The sequence below is a fragment of the Callithrix jacchus genome, chromosome 16 (assembly GCF_049354715.1).
Source record: "Callithrix jacchus isolate 240 chromosome 16, calJac240_pri, whole genome shotgun sequence".
Taxonomy (NCBI): Eukaryota; Metazoa; Chordata; class Mammalia; order Primates; family Cebidae; genus Callithrix; species Callithrix jacchus.
Window position 1 is genome coordinate 67,248,748 of NC_133517.1, and position 19,905 is coordinate 67,268,652.

At 45.4% G+C, this 19,905-nt stretch overlaps 1 protein-coding gene across 4 annotated transcripts in view; it reads left to right on the plus strand.

Annotated features, from left to right (window-relative positions):
• ASAP1 (ArfGAP with SH3 domain, ankyrin repeat and PH domain 1) overlaps positions 1 to 15,834 on the plus strand; it is a 405,687-nt gene extending 389,853 nt beyond the window's left edge. For all 4 annotated transcript variants that reach the window (XM_017965593.4, XM_008983260.5, XM_078353182.1 and 1 more), the window contains 3 exons: positions 7,068 to 7,558; positions 10,472 to 10,594; positions 13,169 to 15,834. In XM_017965593.4, coding sequence (XP_017821082.1) covers positions 7,068 to 7,558; positions 10,472 to 10,594; positions 13,169 to 13,243 — 689 coding nt within the window. In that variant the 3' untranslated portion in view covers positions 13,244 to 15,834. The remainder of the gene's footprint in view (positions 1 to 7,067; positions 7,559 to 10,471; positions 10,595 to 13,168) is intronic.
• Positions 15,835 to 19,905: the final 4,071 nt, after the last annotated feature.

The window sequence follows — 19,905 nt, forward strand, 5'->3', positions numbered from 1 at the left end:
TTCTTGGTAACCACAAGTCTCAGAGGTACTTTCTGTTGTCCCTGCATAATTTTCTCATTTGTGGGTAACTTTAAGGCTAGTGGCTTGAGCTCAGGCAGGCCCACATCTGAGCTTAGCCCAGCCTCAAGTCCTGACCCAGCAGCACCTTCTCTTACTTTAGCTATTATAGACAACAATAACTAAAGGATTAAATATTTTACTTTTTTCTTAGTTTGCATTTATTTATGCATCCAGTGCACCAGTTCCTGGGGAGTCAGATCCATCTCTGAATTCCACTGGTAACTTTTGCCTTTAGTAACTGATCTCAACACAGCTGTGGCTTCATACCCTGGGTGACCACATGGCCACACAGGAATCAAAGATTCCTGATCCCCCACCCTTTTATCCTTTCTCTTCTTAAACCACGTTTCTGTGAGTCAGAGCTGTTCCAACAAATCCTGCTTCACTGATACCAAATGTGTGGTAATATGGCTCCCAGCAGACTGATTTTTATGTAACTATTAATATAAACCTTGATGATCAGATGCTTGGAAAGATCTGTGGGCATAAAGGACAAAATGTAATGGCAGCATACCCAACATGCCACAGTACACTATGTATACTCTTACCACCCTTCTTTTTGTGGATGGAAAGCTAGTAAGCAGAATAGGGGGAAACAGTGGGTTCTTCATGGGATTAAAACTGTGGGGCTGGGCACCGTGGCTCACACCTGTAATCCAGGCACTTTGGGAGGCCCAAGCTGGAGGATCACCTGAGTCCAGAAGTTTGAGACCAGCCTGGGTAACATGGTGAAACTTTGTCTACAGAAATTTGAAAAATTAGAGTGTGGTGGTGTGCACCTGTGGTCCCAGCTACATGGGAAGCTGAGGCGGAAGGATCTTTTGAGTCCAAAAGGTCAAGGTAGTAGTAAGCCATGTTTGACAAGGAACGCTGTGGGAGGCCTACTCATCTAACTCTAGTATGGGGCACCCAGCATTTCTCGGTTCAAAACATGTATCCTAACTATACTCAGGACTTTTGTACACAGTGCAGCAACATACATGTTGAATTAAACGACACTGACCCATGAGACAGGAAAGGGCCTTACAGAAGACAAGTACAGGTCTGGGTATCCTGGGATAAGCTGAGTTTGCTTTGAATAAGGAGCAGAATTCAGAGGAAAATGCAGATTAGAGGGAGTTCTCTTTCAGGAGGAAAGCAAAAGGATGAGAGTCAGCCTGAAAAGATAAGGAGGCTTTGGCAGAGTGAGCCAGGCAGACTAAAGAAACAATGCTGAAGAATGCTAAGACACAGCTTTGGGAAAGGGCCTCTTCACAATTTTAATACAAATAGAGGCTGAAGTGGCCATGGAGCAGTGGCCTTCAGTCATGGCTGCTGAGGCTCAGGGGCACACCTGTGGGACTCTTATAGTCCTCTGAACTTACAGAAGTTCTCTGAGGGCACTTGCAGTTTTCATCATTGTAAGGCATGAACTATGGGCATGCATTTACTATGACTGCCCTTGTCTCTAGAATAGGGCTAAGTAAAACATACTCTACAGTGCAGTTGGTAGGTATGGGAACTTTTCTAAACACCGCTCAAATGATGGATGGATGGATGGAGGAATTAATGAATGAATGAATGAAATAGGCCAGGTATTGTGGCTCAAGCCTATAATCCTAGGAATTTGGGAGGCTGAAGCAGGAAGATCACTTGAGTCCAGAAGTTGAAGACTAGCCTGGGCAGTGAGGTGAGACCCTGTCTCTATTTATTAATTAGTAAAATAACCACCACCCATGTCCTGCCTGCAGGAGGCAGATGGACTGTGCTATAACTCACAGCACCCAGTGGAAACCAGTCTCAGTACAAGCCTATGAGATGAGACAGGGCGATTGGCTCTGCCCCTAATTAACTTTGAATCCAGAAATGACTGAGTCATGGCCATTGTAACACCTGTCCTTAATAACATTTGGTAATTGGACAAGGGGAAATTTTATTGGAAAGGCAAAGGAAATACCTCTGTCATTCTTACTAATTCGTTCCGTAATGAAGCTAAATTGTACCATGATTGTACCACAGTATAGTGTAATACTGGTGGCATTGGTAAGGTTCAGCTTCCTCTTGTAAATAAGCCTGTAATAATACTGATACTGATGATCAGATGTATTGAGAGGTTGAGTTGAAGCCCCCTCAAGATGTAAACCTGTGGAAAATTACTGGCCTAAGAAGGAACTGTGTATCTCACTAACCATCAGCTGATCTCTGTGCTAAACAGCTCTGCACAAGTTTATCATAAGGTGCAATAGCAGCAGACCAAGGTGGGAAAGAACGGTGAGTCTAGTACACGATTATGAAAGTGTAGGACTTCGTGGAACAAATTAGTTATTTCTTTAAATATATCCCTACCCACACTTGCTACTCCGGATATTAGATGGATTTGATTGGCGGCATTGCTATATTTGTTTTATAAATGCTACAACAGATGTTCTGATAGATACAATTGTTTTGGTATAAGGGATCTGTGATTGAAATCCAAGGAGTGGCCTATGGTGTTATAAGATATACGTATATAGTTGGAGTTATTGATATAATATGTATTGGTGTCTGTCCACAGATCCTGGTTCATAATGTCCACATCCCTTGTTACAGTCTTTTGTTGTAATGCTGGATGTGTTAGGCCTCAGGAAACAATCTCTCCTGCCCTCCTATTTCATGTGCCCCAAGCTGGACTTCAATCTTTTCTCATCTTTCAGATTGTGGGTTTGAGATCCTCCCCTAAGAGAGTCCTACCATGTACCCTGGGGGAAGGAATGCTGACATCATGAAGCCTCCATAAAAACCCAAGAAACTGGGTTCAGGGAGCTTCTAGAAAGCTAAACCTGTGGAGGCCAGGAAAGTGAAGAACTCGTCCAAGTGCCAGGAGGCTGGCACACCGCCAACTCCACAGGTTCAGAAGCTCCCGCGCTCAGGACCCTTCAAGACCTTGTCCTATGTATCTGTTCATCTGAATGTTTATCCTTTAAAATATCCTTCTTAGGGCTAGAAGCTGTGACTCTGAGAAGGCTCATACCTGTAATCCCAGCACTTAGGGAGGCCAAGGCGGGTAGATCACTTGAGTCCAGGAATTGGAGACCAGCTAGGCAATATAATGAGACCTTGTATCTACAAATAATAATAAAAACAAAAATAGTTGGGCATGGTGACACAGGCCTGTAGTCCCAGCTACTTGGGAATCTCAGATGGGAGGATCACTTTAGCCCAGGAGGTCGAGGCTGCAGTGAGCCATGATTGTCCCACTGCACTCAAGCCTGGACAGTATAGTAAGACCCCATCTCAAAATATGAATATACACATATACGCAAACATACACACACACCTCTTAGTAAACTGATAAACTTAGGTAAGTGTTTCTCTGAGTTCTGTGAGCCACTCTAGCAAATCAGTCAAACCCAGAGGGAGTTGTTGGAACCCCAGTTGAAGCCAACTGGTGAGAAATTCCAGAGGCCTGGGCTTGCTACTGGGCAGGAAGGTGGGAACAGTCTGGGGGACTGAGTCTTAAGCTGTGGGATCTAACATTGTCCTCAGGTAGACAGTGTCCGAATTGGATTGGAGGACACCTGGCTGGTGTATGCTGCTTAGTGGTGGGGTGAAACCCCCACACATTTGGTCACAGAAGTTTTCTTCCATGCTGATGATCACTGTGGTGTGAAAGTGGAGGAAAAAGCACAGTTAGAGGAGTAGGTTTTTCCCCACACAATGTCTCACAGGCTTCTCAACTTAAAACTGGAATACAGAATCCCGACTCTACTCCAGACTGTTCCTCCTTCAGTCTCCCCATCTGATAATGCAGTGTCATTCTTCTAGGTGTTCAGGCCTTAAAGCCTAAGAGAGATGCTTCGCTCTCCGTTTCTCTCACACACCATATCCTGTGCTTGCACAAATACTGTTTCATCCCCCTTCCACATCTATTTAAAACCCAGTCACTTCTCATCATCTCCACTGTTGTCACCAGGATCAAGTGACCATTGTCTCTTGTCTGGACAGTTGGAGCCTCCTACACTGTCTGCCTGGAGCCTCCTAACCTGGCCCTGCAGTCTGTTCTCAGCAGAACAGCAGAACCATCCACATTCAGTCACATCACTCCTCTGTCCTGAGCCATCCGGTAGTTCTTCTCCCAACCCCCACCAAATATCACAAGCCTCCTGCACATTTTTAACACACTCTTGTCATATCAGAGTGGCCTTCCCTGACCACACCCTCTTTGGTGGTCACTCTCCTCTTCCCCACCCACCCAGCACTCTGTTTTCCCTTCCCCTGCTTACCTGCCATCACCCTCTGGTAACTCCATGTTTATTTGTCTCTCTCTTGCGGAATGTGAGCTCCCAGCAGGCAGGGGCCTAGTCATTTCCATCTGCTGTGTCCCAAGTGCGTGAAATGGTACTGGGCACAGCACGTGCCCAGCAAGTAGGGGTGGAATGGTAACCCTTTTCCTGTAAGTCTAAACTATCCTCAGGCTAGGAATCAACCATCCCTTACTCACTTTGTGACTTGGGAGGCTCCACAGCCTCCCTCAGTATCTTCACTTGGAAGATGGGGATGATGGTGATATCCCCATCAGGGGGCTGTTAGGAAGATGAAGCTACATCATGCAGCAGGACTCAGGAAGACCGACCTCCTCTCGTTCCCTTCCCTGTGGTCCCGTCTCTGTCTTGCCCAGAGTTGGGTCGCTTGGGCCCTGGCCAGCCTTGTATCTTCCCCTCAAGGGTCTCAGGCTGGTGCCAACAGTCACATTGTCACACCAAAGCCAAGAGTACAGAGAGAAGATGTGGGACCAGGGTCAAGATACCTGAAGCTGGGGACAGCATGGCCCTGCACATCTCTACTAAAAAATTTAAAATGAGCTGAGTGTGGTGGTACATGCCTGTGGTCCTAGCTACTAAGGAGGCTGAGGCAGGAAGATCACTTGGAGCCTGGGAGGTGAGCCTTGATTGCACCACTGGACTCCAGCCTCAGTAACAAAAGGGAGGCCCTGTCTCAAAAAAAAAAAGAAAGAAAATAAAGAAAAACTACCTGAAGCGTTACCACCCAAGACAACTGATGATTTAGTGTGCATCTTTCATCTTTTCTTCTCTGCTCTTTTTTGAAGTTTCTGTTTAAGCTAATAATTTTTATTGGCTACGTTTTGTTGTTGTCATTTGTTTGTTTGTTGTGAGACAGAGTCTTCTCTGTCACCCAGGCTGGAGTACAATGGCACCATCATAGTTCACTCAGACTCCTGGGCTCAAGTGATCCTCCAGTCTCAGTCTCCCGAGTAGCTAGGACTACAGGTGTGTACCACCACACCCAGCTATTTTTTATTTATTGTCCCTACAATCCTGTACATTCAGATGGGTGGCATTTTTTCATTATAAACAGTACTGTGCCAAACATTCTTAGTACAGACATCTCGGTGTATGACTTCAATCACTGTTTAAGAATAAATTCCTAGAATCGGAGCTGCAGGTGAAGGGGCTGGGGTATTTTGAGGATTTTTGATGCCTGGCACTTACGGTTTCTCTTGCCCCATAAGTGTGACTCATAGCCAAGACCTTTTCAGCCCCATCGTCTAAGGGATTCCCCCTAGCTTTTTGCCTCATGACTGCCTGGCTCAGATTGTTACTTAGCCAATTTCAGGCTTCCAAGAGAGGAACGAAGTTGATGTAATTTAACTTTTAAAGCCAAGCTACCTCAACTGAAGCTTAGGGACCAGCCCATGAGAACACTGTCCCTTGATTTTGACTTTTTTAGAGATATGGCTAGACAGGTCATGTGCAGAAACAGCCCCAGTACAGTCAGTGACATGTACAAAATGAGGTTTATCTGTTTCTTCTTCTACTTTAAGAATGTCTTTCTAAATACATTTTATTTTTAAGATCAAATTCCTAGTGTGAGTCAGTCAGCTGTTTCTCCCTGAGTGCATGCTATGTGCTTGGCCCCTGTGCTAGGAGCCACAGTTACAAAAATGAGTAGAATAGGAATGTGGGCCCCAAAAAACTGTAACAGTGGTGGTAATCCTACTCCTACATAATGCTTACAGCCTGCCAAGGCCTGTCAGTAAATTATTTGCATATATTAACCCATGTAATCTGCATGCCAACCCTTTGAGGTCGAGTTTCAAGAGATAAGTAAGTTGCAGCACAGGAAGGTTGTGTAATTTGCCCAAGGTCACTCAGCTGTTAAGTGGTGGAGCTAGAATTGGAGACATGTCCATAGTTTTCTAAGTACCAAGACCTGTGCAAAGAGCTATGGGATCAGGTCAACAAATTGATGCATTTCCTAAGTTGTGCGTACAACTATGCAGCCATTAAACAGAATAAAAAACTGATTTGGAACTCTCCTAAACATTAAATGGGAGAAAAACAAAGTTTCAGACAATTTGTATATCCCTTGTGTGGTTTTTAAGAGGCATAGCACATGCATTTGTATCCAAAATGTTAGCAGGTTAAGAGACAGGGGCACAGAGTGAAAGGAGAAGCCTTTTGCTTCTTATCTTACGTACTGCATGAATCATGTAAAATGGGGAGAAATAATAATAAATTGTGATATACCTACAGAATGGAATAGAATGCACCATTCAGAATTACATACCACTAATAAATAATTTTTAGTAACATGGCAAATACTGTTGCTAAAATGGTACTAGATAAAATCAGATAAAAGTTATATCTATAGAAAATATATAGAAAATTTTAAAGAAACTATAGAAACTAATTTCAAATGGCTACATTCAGGTGTTAGGCTTAAGAACTGTATACTTTCTGATTCTCTGTAATCTGTTTCTATTATATTTATTTTTTTGATTCTGGGTGAATGTAGACATTCTTTTCTTACATAATGAAGCATGAAATCATGCATCATAATGCGTTCCAGGCTTTCGACCTTTGTCTCTGTAAAAACTGGCAGCCTGGGTGGGCCTGGCTACTGGTTCATCCATTTCAAGTGCTCACTGTAGGTTAGTTCCCTTTATGATGATTGTGCCTCTTTTAGGTGACTGACAGGAAAGCAGCCCTTCCCACCAATGACCTCCCTCCTTTTGATTGCTTCCACAGTGGCACTAAGGAAAACAGATCATCTCTCCCTAGACAAAGCCAACATCCCACCTGAAATCTTTCAGAAATCATCACAGTTGGCAGAGTTGCCACAAAAGCCACCACCTGGAGACCTGCCCCCGAAGCCCACAGAACTGACCCCCAAGCCCCAAGTTGGAGACTTGCCACCTAAGCCAGGAGAACTGCCCCCCAAACCACAGCTGGGGGATCTGCCACCCAAACCCCAGCTCTCAGACTTACCTCCCAAACCACAGATGAAGGACCTGCCCCCCAAACCACAGCTGGGAGACCTGCTAGCAAAATCCCAGACTGGAGATGTCTCACCCAAGGCTCAGCAACCCTCTGAGGTCACACCGAAGTCACACCCATTGGATCTGTCCCCAAATGTGCAGTCCAGAGATGCCATCCAAAAGCAAGCATCTGAAGATTCCAATGACCTCACGCCTACTCTGCCAGAGACGCCCGTACCACTGCCCAGAAAAATCAATACGGTGGGTGGGACCAATGTCCAGGCCCTTAGGAACCCTATGCTGCACTTTGCAAGCTGGTGGGACGGCGATGCTCCAACTTACACAAGAAAAAGTGAGAGCCTGCTCACCTGACCCTTATGTGCTCTGGTTCAAGCATGATGGTGGATTGGAGCCTTTGGGTTACAAACTCAGGCTTTGGGCTCCAGCAGACAGGCTTCAAGACCTGGCTTCAGTGCCTAACATAACTGTACAACCTTGGCAAGTTACTTTCTCTAAGCCGTAGTTTCTTCAAATACAAAAGGGAGCTAATTTAATATCTGAGCTCACAGGTGATTAAATACAGTGACAGATGAGCAGTACTTGGCTGGCACCTAGACAACTCAGCAAGTAGTCACTGTTACTTAGGAACATTGAGGGTGAAACTTTTCCTTTCTTGAGGGTTACGAGGAACATTGAGGGTGAAACTTTTCCTTTCTTGAGGGTTACGAGAAAGCAATTTCCCTCTCAGGGGTCTGGGTATTGTCTTTTTTTTTTTTTTTTTTTTTTTGAGATGGGCTCACTCTGTTGCCCAGGCTGGAGTACAGTGGTGCAATCACAGCTCAGCGCAGCCTCAACCTTCTGGGCTCAGCCTCCTGAATAGCTGGGACCACAGATGGGCATCACACACCAGGCTTTTTTTTATATTTTTGGTAGAGACAGGGTTTCTCCATGTTGCCCAGGCTGGTCTTGAACTCCTGGGCTCAAGCAGTCCTCCCACCTTGGCCTCTCAAAGTTCTGGGATTACAGGCGTGAGCCACTGCACCTGGCTCCCTGAGTATCTGCTAAGTCAGACCTTCTCACTGCATCTTCCTAAAGGAATTGGAGGTAAAGCTTTTGATATAATAGAATAGCATAGAAATTTGTCGAAATCCCATATGCTGTCATTTTCATGAAATGTTTCCTCCTCTGTATTAATTTTATTTTAATATAAGTGATTTTATCCCTCACATTCTCTGTGGAAACGTGGTGCTCCAGGAAGATGTCACATGCTTTTTATCCAGGACATAGCTGCCCTCCCACCAGGCCACCAGCTCCCCAGGAGGAGGAGCACAGTTAACAGGGAAACCAAAAGTTCTCCCATTGCATATGGCAGCTCTACACCCCTCACATTCTGTTACAAAAATGTTACAGTACCCAACATTTTGGGAAGAGATCAGTGGATCACTTGAGGCCAGGTGTTCAAGGCTGCTGTGATCACACCACTACACTCCAGCCGGGGTGACAGAGCAAGACCTTGTCTTAAAAAAATTAAAATGGGGCTGGGTGCAGTGGCTCACATCTGTAATTTCAGCACTTTGGGAGGCCAAAGCGGGAGGATCCCTTGAGCCCAGGATGCATGACCAGCCTAGGCAACATACAGAGAACCCATCTCTATAAAAGATAAAAATTAATTAGCCGGGCATGGTGGCACATGCCTGCAATCCCAGCTACCTGGGAGATTAAGGCAGGAAGATTGCTTGAGCCCTGGAAGTTGCTGCAGTGAGCTGTGATCACACCACTACACTTCAGCCTGGGCAACAGAGTGAAACCCCATCTCAAAAAATAAATAAATGAGTAAAATGTTACAATAAAAATATATCTTACCAGCCAGGCACGGTGGCTCAAGCCTGTAATCCCAGCACTTTGGGAGGCCGAGGCGGGTGGATCACGAGGTCAGGAGATCGAGACCATCCTGGTCAACTTGGTGAAACCCCGTCTCTACAAAAATACAAAAAATTAGCTGGGCATGGTGGTGTGTGCCTGTAATTCCAGCTACTCAGGAGGCTGAGGCAGGAGAATTTTGCCTGAACCCAGGAGATGGAGGTTGCATTGAGCTGAGATCGCGCCATTGCACTCCAGCCTGAGTAACAAGAGCAAAACTCCGTCTCAAAATTACTCATCTTGTAGGTTGGAGGCTGCTGTGTCTGGCATGGTGGATACTTTTGCTATTCAAAAGTGAACTCTCCCATGACTCCCAGACACCACTGATGCAAAGTTGTCATTTCACGCTACATACTCTATAGTTTGATTATCTCATTTAATCTCTGTGTTATAAACTAACACACTATAGGCTTTCTCAGTTGCTCATGCATTCCCCAGCTTCTCTGACCCACCCACACAGGCCCAGAAGGGAACTCAAAAAGCAGCTGGGACTATCAGAGTGATTAAAGGAGAAACCAGGGAACACAGAGGAAGAATCATTCCACCCAAAACATTTAAAGAGACCAGCTTGCTGTTTTTTTAAATTGCTCATTAGCCAGGTGCAAAACAAACCAAAAAACCCATCATTTCGAAGGTGATACCTCTACTTTCACTTTTCTGTTTGCAAAGAACTGGAAGTCCAACAAATAAACACTGAAGTCAAAACTGATCAAAAATTAAAACTGTTTTAGGAACTGCATAGAATCCTCCTAGCCTCAGGCCGATACTGCTGTGTTTAAACAGCATGTACTGACTTGCTGTTTTGCATGAGAGGACTGAGAAATTTGTTTATGCTGCACATTCAGTATGCAGAAACTGCACATTTTGCTTTACGTCATGTTTCCTAAAAACATTTTTAGACTGCTATCATTCTACAAGCTGATGTTGTTGGGTTTTGGGGGTACAGAGTGCTTCATGGTTTTTGATGAGGCTGAATTTTCATCCCTGGACCCATCTGGTGAAAATAACTTGATGATGTCCAATCACCAATGCAGAGCCCATGCCTACCCTGATGCTGGGGGAAGAGGAAGGACCTCTGGTTCCTTAAGAGCACACAGCATGCTGGGTGCCTGGCAGACATTCTTCAAGGGTGAGGAAATCAAGGCTCAGTGAGGTTAAATTACTTACCCAAGGTCAACCATTTTACAAAGAACCACTACTGTTTTTTTTCATTCAGTCCATTATTTCCATTAAAACCCAGTTTCTTTCTTTAAGGGGAAAAATAAAGTGAGACGGGTGAAGACCATTTATGACTGCCAGGCAGACAACGACGACGAGCTCACATTCATCGAGGGGGAAGTGATTATTGTCACAGGGGAAGAGGACCAGGAGTGGTGGGTACGTATGAATATCTGTCCACTTCATCTGTGCATTCATACAGGTGCCTGGGCAAGCACCACATTGGAGCCTGCAGACAGTGCAGTAAAAGAGCGCCCTTTTGAGTTCTGTACCTAGGATTAAAAAAAAAAAAAAAAGCTCCCTCGAGCACAAGGACCCTGTCAGCTGCATCACTCACCCAACAGGCATTGCATTTGGTGTCTTTTCTGTGTCACACACTATTACATGCTAGAAAAACAGCCTTGGGGTTTTGAAGGCAGGTCGAGAGAATTAACATTTGTATGTACTTTACCCATGGTATCATGTAACCTTGTGAGTTGTAGGTGTTTTCTGATTTTTCTGATACAAAACTAAAGCTGAAGAAAGTTGGGCATGTTGCCTATGTCCCTTAGCAGTAAGCAGGCAAAGTCAAGATTCCGGATGGGCTCTGACCCCAGAGCCTATATGCTTTGCTCACCATTCCACACTGTCACCAGGCTGGGAATCAGAAGGCCTGAGTTCCTGCCCAGGCTCAGCAGTTGACAAGCCCTCAGTCTCAATTCTTAATCCAGTCTGCAGTTCCCTCTTTGTCAAGTGGGCCATGATACCTTCTTCATGTAATTTTAGGAAAAGATTAAATGAAAATATCTGATATTTTTTACATGAAAACCTGCAGCCCAGGCATCAGGAGGGAAAGACATCAGCATCCTCAGAGGCCCTGCTAGGTACCTAGGCTATAAATGACCTGCAAGGGCAATCCACAGAGCTGTTGATTTTCCAGTTGCTAGGGAGTAAGTCTCCTGATGGGAACTGCCAGACCAAGGTACAGTGAACCAGCCACCTGTTCTGCTTTTCCTGTTGATCATTTTCTGACGTCAGTGTAAAAATTCCCCTTCCTTGGTAGCCTGAGCCCTCTCCTGCCAAGAGGGACCCAGTTCTGTCTGCCAGGAAGGGACCTGAGGTTCATAGCTGAGCCAGCAGTACCTAAGAATGCCTAGGAATACATGTGTATATACATGTGTGCACACACACATATGCATAGACACACATTCACCTTTGACTTTTCTTCCTTCAGGCCTAGACAGTGACCTCAAATTCTTAATCCCAGCTCTAGGGATTTTGTTCCAGGGACATTTATTAATATCTGGAAACATTGATTGTCAGGACCTAGGAAGGAAGAGAGTTGCTACCAGCACCTAGTGGGTAGAAGCCAGGGATGCCAGTAAACATCCTGCAGTGCTCAGGGAGCCCTCACAAGCAAGGATGCCAGCAGCACCAATGTGAGAAACCCTGGACTGAAGGGATCAACCTGGGGGCAGCCAGGGGGTATGTCAGCAGACTGGGGCCTGCCCCTGGCATAGAGCCTGTCAGAGAGCCCACTTGGTCTCATGATGAGGAGTTGGGCTCTGAAGCCCTCCCAGTGAATCAGTTACTGGCTCCGGCCCTTGGATAAAGCATGTCCTTCTCTAAGCCTGTTTCCTCTGAAAAATGAGGCATGATTAATCTTCCTCACAAGGATGTTGAGGAACTCACGTCGTAATCATTTAATATTATTATAATCAAGCAGTGATCATGTTCTTTGCAAAGAAACTGATGACTGCAGCAGAGACTGTTGAGGAGAGTAGGAAGTTGTCATGGGTATCCCTAGCATCATTCTTAGGGGACCTGGTATGTGCCACCATTACGTGCCTAGCCAGACAAAGGTAGTGCCATGCACACATCCTGTGATGTGAAATTCACAGAGACCTCCCACATGCATGACACCAACTAAGACCACATGTGGTAGGTGGACAGGCCTTCAGAAGAGCTGAGCAGGCCTGGTTGATTCTGTTCCACTCTTAAATCCACCCTCCTCCTTATCAATTTGGTATTTGAAGCCAGTGTGCACCATTTTGTTTTTTCTGTTGAAGGCTCATTGCATGATTCTCTTTAGTGCAATTAAACTGATCAAATTGAGGTAATTAAAAAACTTTCATGGGTAACTGGCTTACAAACTAATGCAACAGACAGTAAAATTGCCATTGGCCACCATCAGTCTCAAATTTTCACAGTATTCTTCCTCCATGGTAACTGGAAAAGAAGTGATAGTATATAGCAGCCTTTTCATGTGCTTTTTTTTTTCTTCCTTAAATGTATCACACAAGCCTGGGAAGAAGGGATTTTTTTTTAGCCCTACTTTACAGAGAAGAGGCTTAGCAAGGTTTTTCTGAGGTCACCCAGCTGTAAAGGCAGGCAGGCCCCCCGGTTCAGAGCAAGGACTCTAGAGTCCCACACCTGTGGGAGAGCATGCCACCTCTCTGGGCTACTGTCCCATCATCTGTAAAATGAAGATTGTAAACTGTGTAAGAAATATCCACCTCGAGGTTGCTGTGTGGGTGCAGCAAGATCCATGTAGGGTGCTGGGTATATTGGAAGTTCTGTCGTTTGCTATTTCCTTATGTCGTTTATGACCATTAAGCTCTCTGTAGTGCACTAAAGGGTGGGAAGAAGAGTAAGTCTGGATTCCACCCCATGTCTGTGGGCAGACTGGATTGGGCTTGTCATGGGGCCACTGCCTGCTGCCTCCATCCTGACCACTCTCTTTTCTCCCTGCAGATTGGGCACATCGAAGGACAGCCTGAAAGGAAGGGGGTCTTTCCAGTGTCCTTTGTTCATATCCTATCCGACTAGCAAAAAGCAGAACCTTATGATTGTCCACATCCTTCATGCAAGACTGCTGCCTCCATGTAACCCTGGGCACAGTGTGTATATAGCTGCTGTTACAGAGTAAGAAACTCACGGAAGGGCCACCTCAGGAGGGGGGATATAGTATGTATTGTAAATATCCTGTGGTCTTCCGCCTTCGCCAGTATGAGGGTAGCCTCGGACCCGGTGCACCTTACTGGTTTGCCAAAGCCATCCTTGGCATCTAGCACTTACATCTCTCTATGCTGTTTTACAAGCAAACACACAAAAATAGGAGTATAGGAACTGCTGGCTTTGCAAATAGAAGTGGTCTCCAGCAACCGTTGAAAGGCATAGAATTGACTCTCTGTTCCTAAGAATGCAGTATTCTCAATTGTGTTACTGAAAACGCAACATTAGCAAAGAGGTGGGTTCTGTTTTCCAGGTGAAACTTTTAGCTCCATGACAGACCAAGCCTGTAGTTATCTGTGTACACAGTTTACAGCTACAAAAACCTACTTCGGTATTTATTACAGAAAAGTGCTCAGTTAAATGTAAGTGTTATTCTTTCAGCAAAACATCCACTGACCCAAAACTCTGTGGCATTTTACAATGCACACAGCCTCATGCAAGTTTAGACAAATGGATTTATACTGTCTTATGAGTGCCCGCCCCAATATATTACCTCATTATGCAAAAGTAACATATCTTTCATGACTATTTTGACAAAAGTTTAAAATACATATGAAGTTCAACTTTCAGGAACCAAGGACTGCCAGAAAATATTAGCCTTTACATTATGCATGCATTTAGAAGCTTACCTGAAATCTGCCTTTTATAAAGGAATAGTATGGATAAGTGGAACTGTACATTTTTTAAACTTGATTGCCATTAAAGCAGAAATTATAAGGTTGCAACAATATTTGTTTCTAATCATTGGCTTTCTCAAGAGTATGGATGGACATACTGTGTTATAAATGCATATCCCTCAGATATGATGAAGCATCCATTGCATCCATTTTTAATTATTATTTTCTTAGTTTTGTTCTTGGACAAATTTAAACTTTTAAGATTACTCAAGATGTAGAATTTAAAAGTCAACTCTTCACACAGTTTTCTTGCTGTAGAATCCAGGTGCTGAGACCAAACCTTTATTTTCCCATGCTCTTTGTTAAACCCCAATTATAATAAGTTGTCCAGTCTTAAGCTCTGTCCACCTTCAAGTCAATTCATAACCAAGTTTCAAACGCTGCTGTGAATTGCACTGTGAAAAGCACTCTCCCCTCTCAGTTTTCTTTTCATCCCAGCCATGTTTATCAGATCCTTAAGAACATTGTATTTCAGTCTTTTACATCAGTCTGAATTTTGGAGAAGAATACAATAGTTGTACTCCACAGTCAGTGGAACTGTTCCCTGAGTCCGAGGCTCATGTGTCATTCTGGCACTACATTTGCTTAAATTGCTATTTTGGCAACAGCACAGAAAACTAATATTTTTAAGCAGAGAATCTTGGCAATGAGTGAGAGATGTTAATTTCACAGAAGCACAACTCCCAACCCAACCCTTAGGAAAAGCCCTCTTTGGTTGTTACAGTGCTCAGTGAATATGTAGTTCTGCTTAAGTGGTTGCTATACAGACTTTGAATAGCCACTTAATAAATAAACCTTGCATGACAAACCTGCAAAATATTTTATCAGCTGTTATTGGAAAGTGATTTTAAGCAATTGCTTCCTCAGTGTCAGGGCACATGGGAATTTCCATACCAAACTGAGAGTGTGAGGAACCAGTTGACATGCTGGGGTGTGACTGGCAGCTTTAGCGGCCTTAGTACTGAAGCCACACTGGTGTGAGGACGGAAGTCAGCATCTGAGGTTGCTCAGTGTCCCAGTCATTCATGTACACATTTTAACTTGCATTAAAGAGCTATTCATTTTTGTGGCCTAGACTATTTTCACTAATCTCAAAATAAACTGGTTTAAAAAAAAAATACACAAAAGTAGCATGTCTAAAATTACATGGAGTTAGTGTCTATTCTTTTTCCCCTTTTGCAGCAACTTACACTGCATTTTTAATATCTTTCTTTTTCTAGTTTTTTTGTTCGATTTTGTTTTCCATCAGGAATTTGAGTTCTCTCTAACCCAGCTTACTGTGGGACATAGGAAAACTCGGTAGAAATACCATCTTGTTGAGTTTAAGTGTGATCTTGATCTTAAACTCAGCAAGCCAATATCTGCAATTTTGTACATTATATAGTATTTTGGAGATATGGAACCTTATGAAAAACAATAGCAAATTAGTTCTTTTTCCCCCAGAGGGGAAAGTTATGTTCTGCAAATAGTGTGTGTCTTATTTTACTGTTGAACAGCAATTGCTATTTATTTTTTTATTGCCTAGAACTTCAACATGTTGTATAGGAATCCTGTAGTGCCACTAGTTCAATGCCGAATTCTCATCTGGATGTTACCACCAAGCATCAGTACACTTGTCGTTTCACATGTGTTTAATGTGACCGTTTTTCAGTACTGTATGTGTTAATTTCTACTTTTTTTAATATTTAAAGTTGCTTTTAAATAAACATATTCTCAGTTGATCCCAAACATCTGAAATCAGGCCATTTTGTGAGTTGTTCACTACCCTGCTGACAGGAGAGAATCAAGGCTTCATCTGGCTTTGGGCATTTAGATAACACAGGTCACTCCAACCTGTATCAGAGCTCACTCTGGATACGTACAAATACGTAGCACTTGTCCCAGCTTACAAACTGCAGGCCTTAGGCCCCTTCCTGTCCTACCTCCACCAGGTCCACTTCTGTGCCTGTCAATGTGAACCGGGCAGGAAGAAGGTGGAGGGGCACAAGACCTACGTGTTGCCATGTGGACAGCACATAGACTGAGCGTCGTGTGTTTGCTTCTGTCACGGCTAGTGCTGCCACATGGTGGAGCAGACCTGGCCCAGGCAGTCTGCCTGCATCACCCCCCTGAATCCTCCACAAGCCCAGGAGAGGCATGAAGCCCTCAACTTTACAGAGCTTACAAGTGAGGCTCGGAGACGTTCATTCACACACAAGAGATGTGTGGCTTATAAATCACTAAGGCAAGAGTGCACACAGGTGGTTTTGGCTCCAGGGCCATCCTCGGGATTCCCACCATGCAGAAGACACTCTGTTATGCAGTTCTAGCTGCAGAGGACCACAGCAGTGGAAAGCAGGCCAAAACTGCGGCACGGAGGGTCCTGAAGTGCTGGTCTCGGCATTTCCTTCTATTGTCTTTCATGAAAGGTGGTAAACATGGCTAGGCATGATGGCTCATGCCTGTGTTCCCAACACTTTGGGAGGCCAAGGCAGGCGGATCACCCGAGATCAGGACTTTGAGACCAGACCTCGGCTCACATCTTCCCACCTGAACCTTCCAAAGTGCCTGGATTACAGGCATGAGCCACCGTGCCCAGCCTAGCCCACCACTGGATACTGTTTCAGGCTTAAGACCTAATCTTCCCCATTCTTAGAATGTGTGTGCGGCAGCGGTGCAGTTGTGGCAATGATCGTTACTGAGGTTATTCAGCCTGTTCTACTTTGCCCCCCATATGTTCTTCTCCAACCCCATGGACATCTTTGGTTCTCCCCGTTATGTGCCATATGGTTGATTTGGAGTGAATGGGCTCACGTCTCTAGCAGGGGTGCCTGAGAGTGTGTCCCCCCAACAAAGGCCTGGCCTCTCTAGCCAGCTGCCTGGGATGGAGGTGAAGTCCACTAAATTAGGTCACATTACTCCTGCGCACCTGAGGCTCGCATATTCCACAAGCATTCCATTTGTGTCCAGACAGTGCCAGGCCTTTGGTTGCAAAAGACAGCCCCATATTCTGTCCCTGAGAAGTGCAGAGAGACAGGTAAGTAACAATGACTGTCAGGGAGCTGCCTGGAGAAAGGGGCGGAGCTCATTTTCCGGGCCTGCACAGATTTGAGTTCCTGCAAAGCTGCTGGGATGGCATGGCGTTCCTGCAAAGCTGCTGGGATGGCATGGCATCCCTGCAACAGCTGGAACAGACAGGAGAAGGAAACAGCAGGCTGAAGGCAGGCAGTACCAGCCCCAGAGTCACCTGTATTGTGCTAAGGAGCAAGGTCCCCACACTCCATGGAGGCAGATCTGTGCATCACCGGCAGCTCATCCTACTGAGGCCTCCATGGGTGCTGAGCACCAGCCAAGCACTTAGCAGCACGATTGCAGTTCTCTCAGCAGCACTGTGAGGTAGGAATGATTACTTTCCCCATTTACAGATTAGGAAACAGATGCTTAGAGTGGCTGAGCCGTGACTTGCCAAAAAGTCAAGTCACTCATGAAGGGTGGAGGCCATAATTTTGAGTCCTGACATCAGGATTCAGCCATGAGGCTCCTGGCCACAACCCTGTGCTGCCTCTTGGCTGCTGCTGGTCAAAGCTGGCCTGCTCCAGCCCTCTACCATGAGGTCAGCACCAGGGAGGGGTGAACCATGAAGTGTGATGAAGTTCCAGATTGGGAAATTCAGGCGTTTGCCAGCAGGCCCACAGTGAGCATTTCTAGTAACATTTTATGGCCAGCTGCCGTGCACTGGGAGTTAGAGGTCAAGGTGGCACACGGTGACCTGGTGCAGGCCGAATGTGAGTGACTGAGAAGAAAGCAGAGTGTGTGTGTGTGTGTGTGTGTGTGTGTGTGTGTGTGTGTGTGTGTGAGAGAGAGAGAGAGAGAGAGAGAGCATAGCAGCCCATACAAAAATACCTGAGCTCTTGAAAACAGGAATTAAAGCTCAGATAAACAGCTGTTTTGCAAAATCTTACCACACAGCAAACCCTAGTCTGAGGCTCAAGAGGCCAAAACTTTCACCTCTGCAAAACCGCCAGGGGAAAAGCGTTATTTGGCTTCACATTTCAACAGCATTTAAAACTTTATAGCTCTGAGAAAATTTGAGGGCACAAGATGGCAAATGTGTCACATGTACACTGGCCTAAAATATATTAGGGCCATGTTTTCACATGTCGGCAGCATCACCTGAGGTCCCCAGTGCCTGTAGATTCCAACTCTCAGGAAGGGCTCAAGAATGCATTTAGCCAGCATCCCTGGGTGACTTCCCTGCATCACCAGGGGACTCAGGTCACTCCTGGGCCTCCTTGAAGTCCCTGAGAATCTGGAACTGACACTGCAAGGGAGAATTACCTGGAATCCATACAGGGCCCCTTCTAATAGTGGAGAGAACCCTCATCCTGGGCTCAGTACTTACAGAACTACGTCTGTCTTTTTCCTGCTGTGTGAAGATGCAGTGAAAAGAATGCAGACGCTGGGTATAGTGGCTCACACCTGTAATCCCATCACTTTGGGAAGCTGAGGCAGGAGGATCACTTGGGCCCAGCATTTAAGACTAGCCTGGGCAACATGGTGAGACCTTGTCTCTGTGGAAATTTTTTTAAATTAGCTGATGTGGTGGTGCACACCTGTGATCCCGGCTACTCAGGAGGCTGAGGTGGGAGGCTTGCTTGAGCCTAGGAAGGCAAGGCTGCAGTCTGCCGTGATCGCACCACTGCACTCCATCCTAGGCAACCGAGCAAGACACTGCCTCAGAAAAAGAAAAGGACACAGAAGTTGGAGTTTGACAGACCTAGTTCACCCGCTTTGGCCGCTTACCAGCAAATGTGCACAACAGACATTTATTGAGACAACTGCGTGTGAACAGTCATCTCTGTAACCTGAGGCACGTGGCTTAAGCTCTGAGCCTCAAGTTTCCTTTAGATGTGACACTTAGCTTGGGAGTCTGGAAGGTGGAGCAGTGCTCTGTGACTCGCCCAGTGCCGTGAGACCATCTCTTTAAAGCTAAATGCACATTGTCCCATGCCCAGCCACAGGCTTCTCTGTGCAGTGTGAACCGGATGCAGGGCCTGGAACCTTCCATCATCTGCAGCACAGCTTTTGTTCATCCCTAAGGGTGGCAGCTTGGTAGCCTGGTGGGGCCAGCCACAGCCATTTGTCACCTAGGCCTAGAGGGATAGGGTCAGGGAGGCTCTGAGTTTGGACTTTGAAATCAAAGCAATGCATTGAGCCTTAACCTCTTCAAGCCTCAGCCTTTGCCCAAACGGGATAATAGTAGTCTTAGTATTATGGAATTAGCGTGATAAATGAAATCATTGATGTGATGGTGGGTGTAACATGCTTGTCCTGGTGCCTAACACAAAGTAGCAGAGAATAATATTCATTAGCACTCACCACTTCGAAAAGGAGAACTTGCCCACTGATGACCATGTGCAAAATAAAAAAACAATAAAATGACCAGAACTTTGAAAACTCACCTTCCCCAGTGACAAGTAAGAAATTAGAGAAATAAACCTCCTCCATTCTTGACCTGCGGTTGGTGATCACGGAATATTTCTTGAACGAGTGAACACATGAAACCAGCCAAAAATAACGAGCAGGGCGTCTGCTGTTGAAAGGGGTGGAGTCCAGGGAGTCACATTAGCTGTTCTCCTTTCAAAAGCATGGGCAGCACCCACCCCCAGCCGAGGGCCCAAGCCTGGGAGCCTCTGAGCCACATTAGCTCTACCCACTTACGCTGCATATTGCTGACTCCCACCCAGGAAACTGACTGCTTGACAATGGACCTCTTTTTATGGTGCAGTAAGCCACCAAACAAAGAGTCACAAGAATACA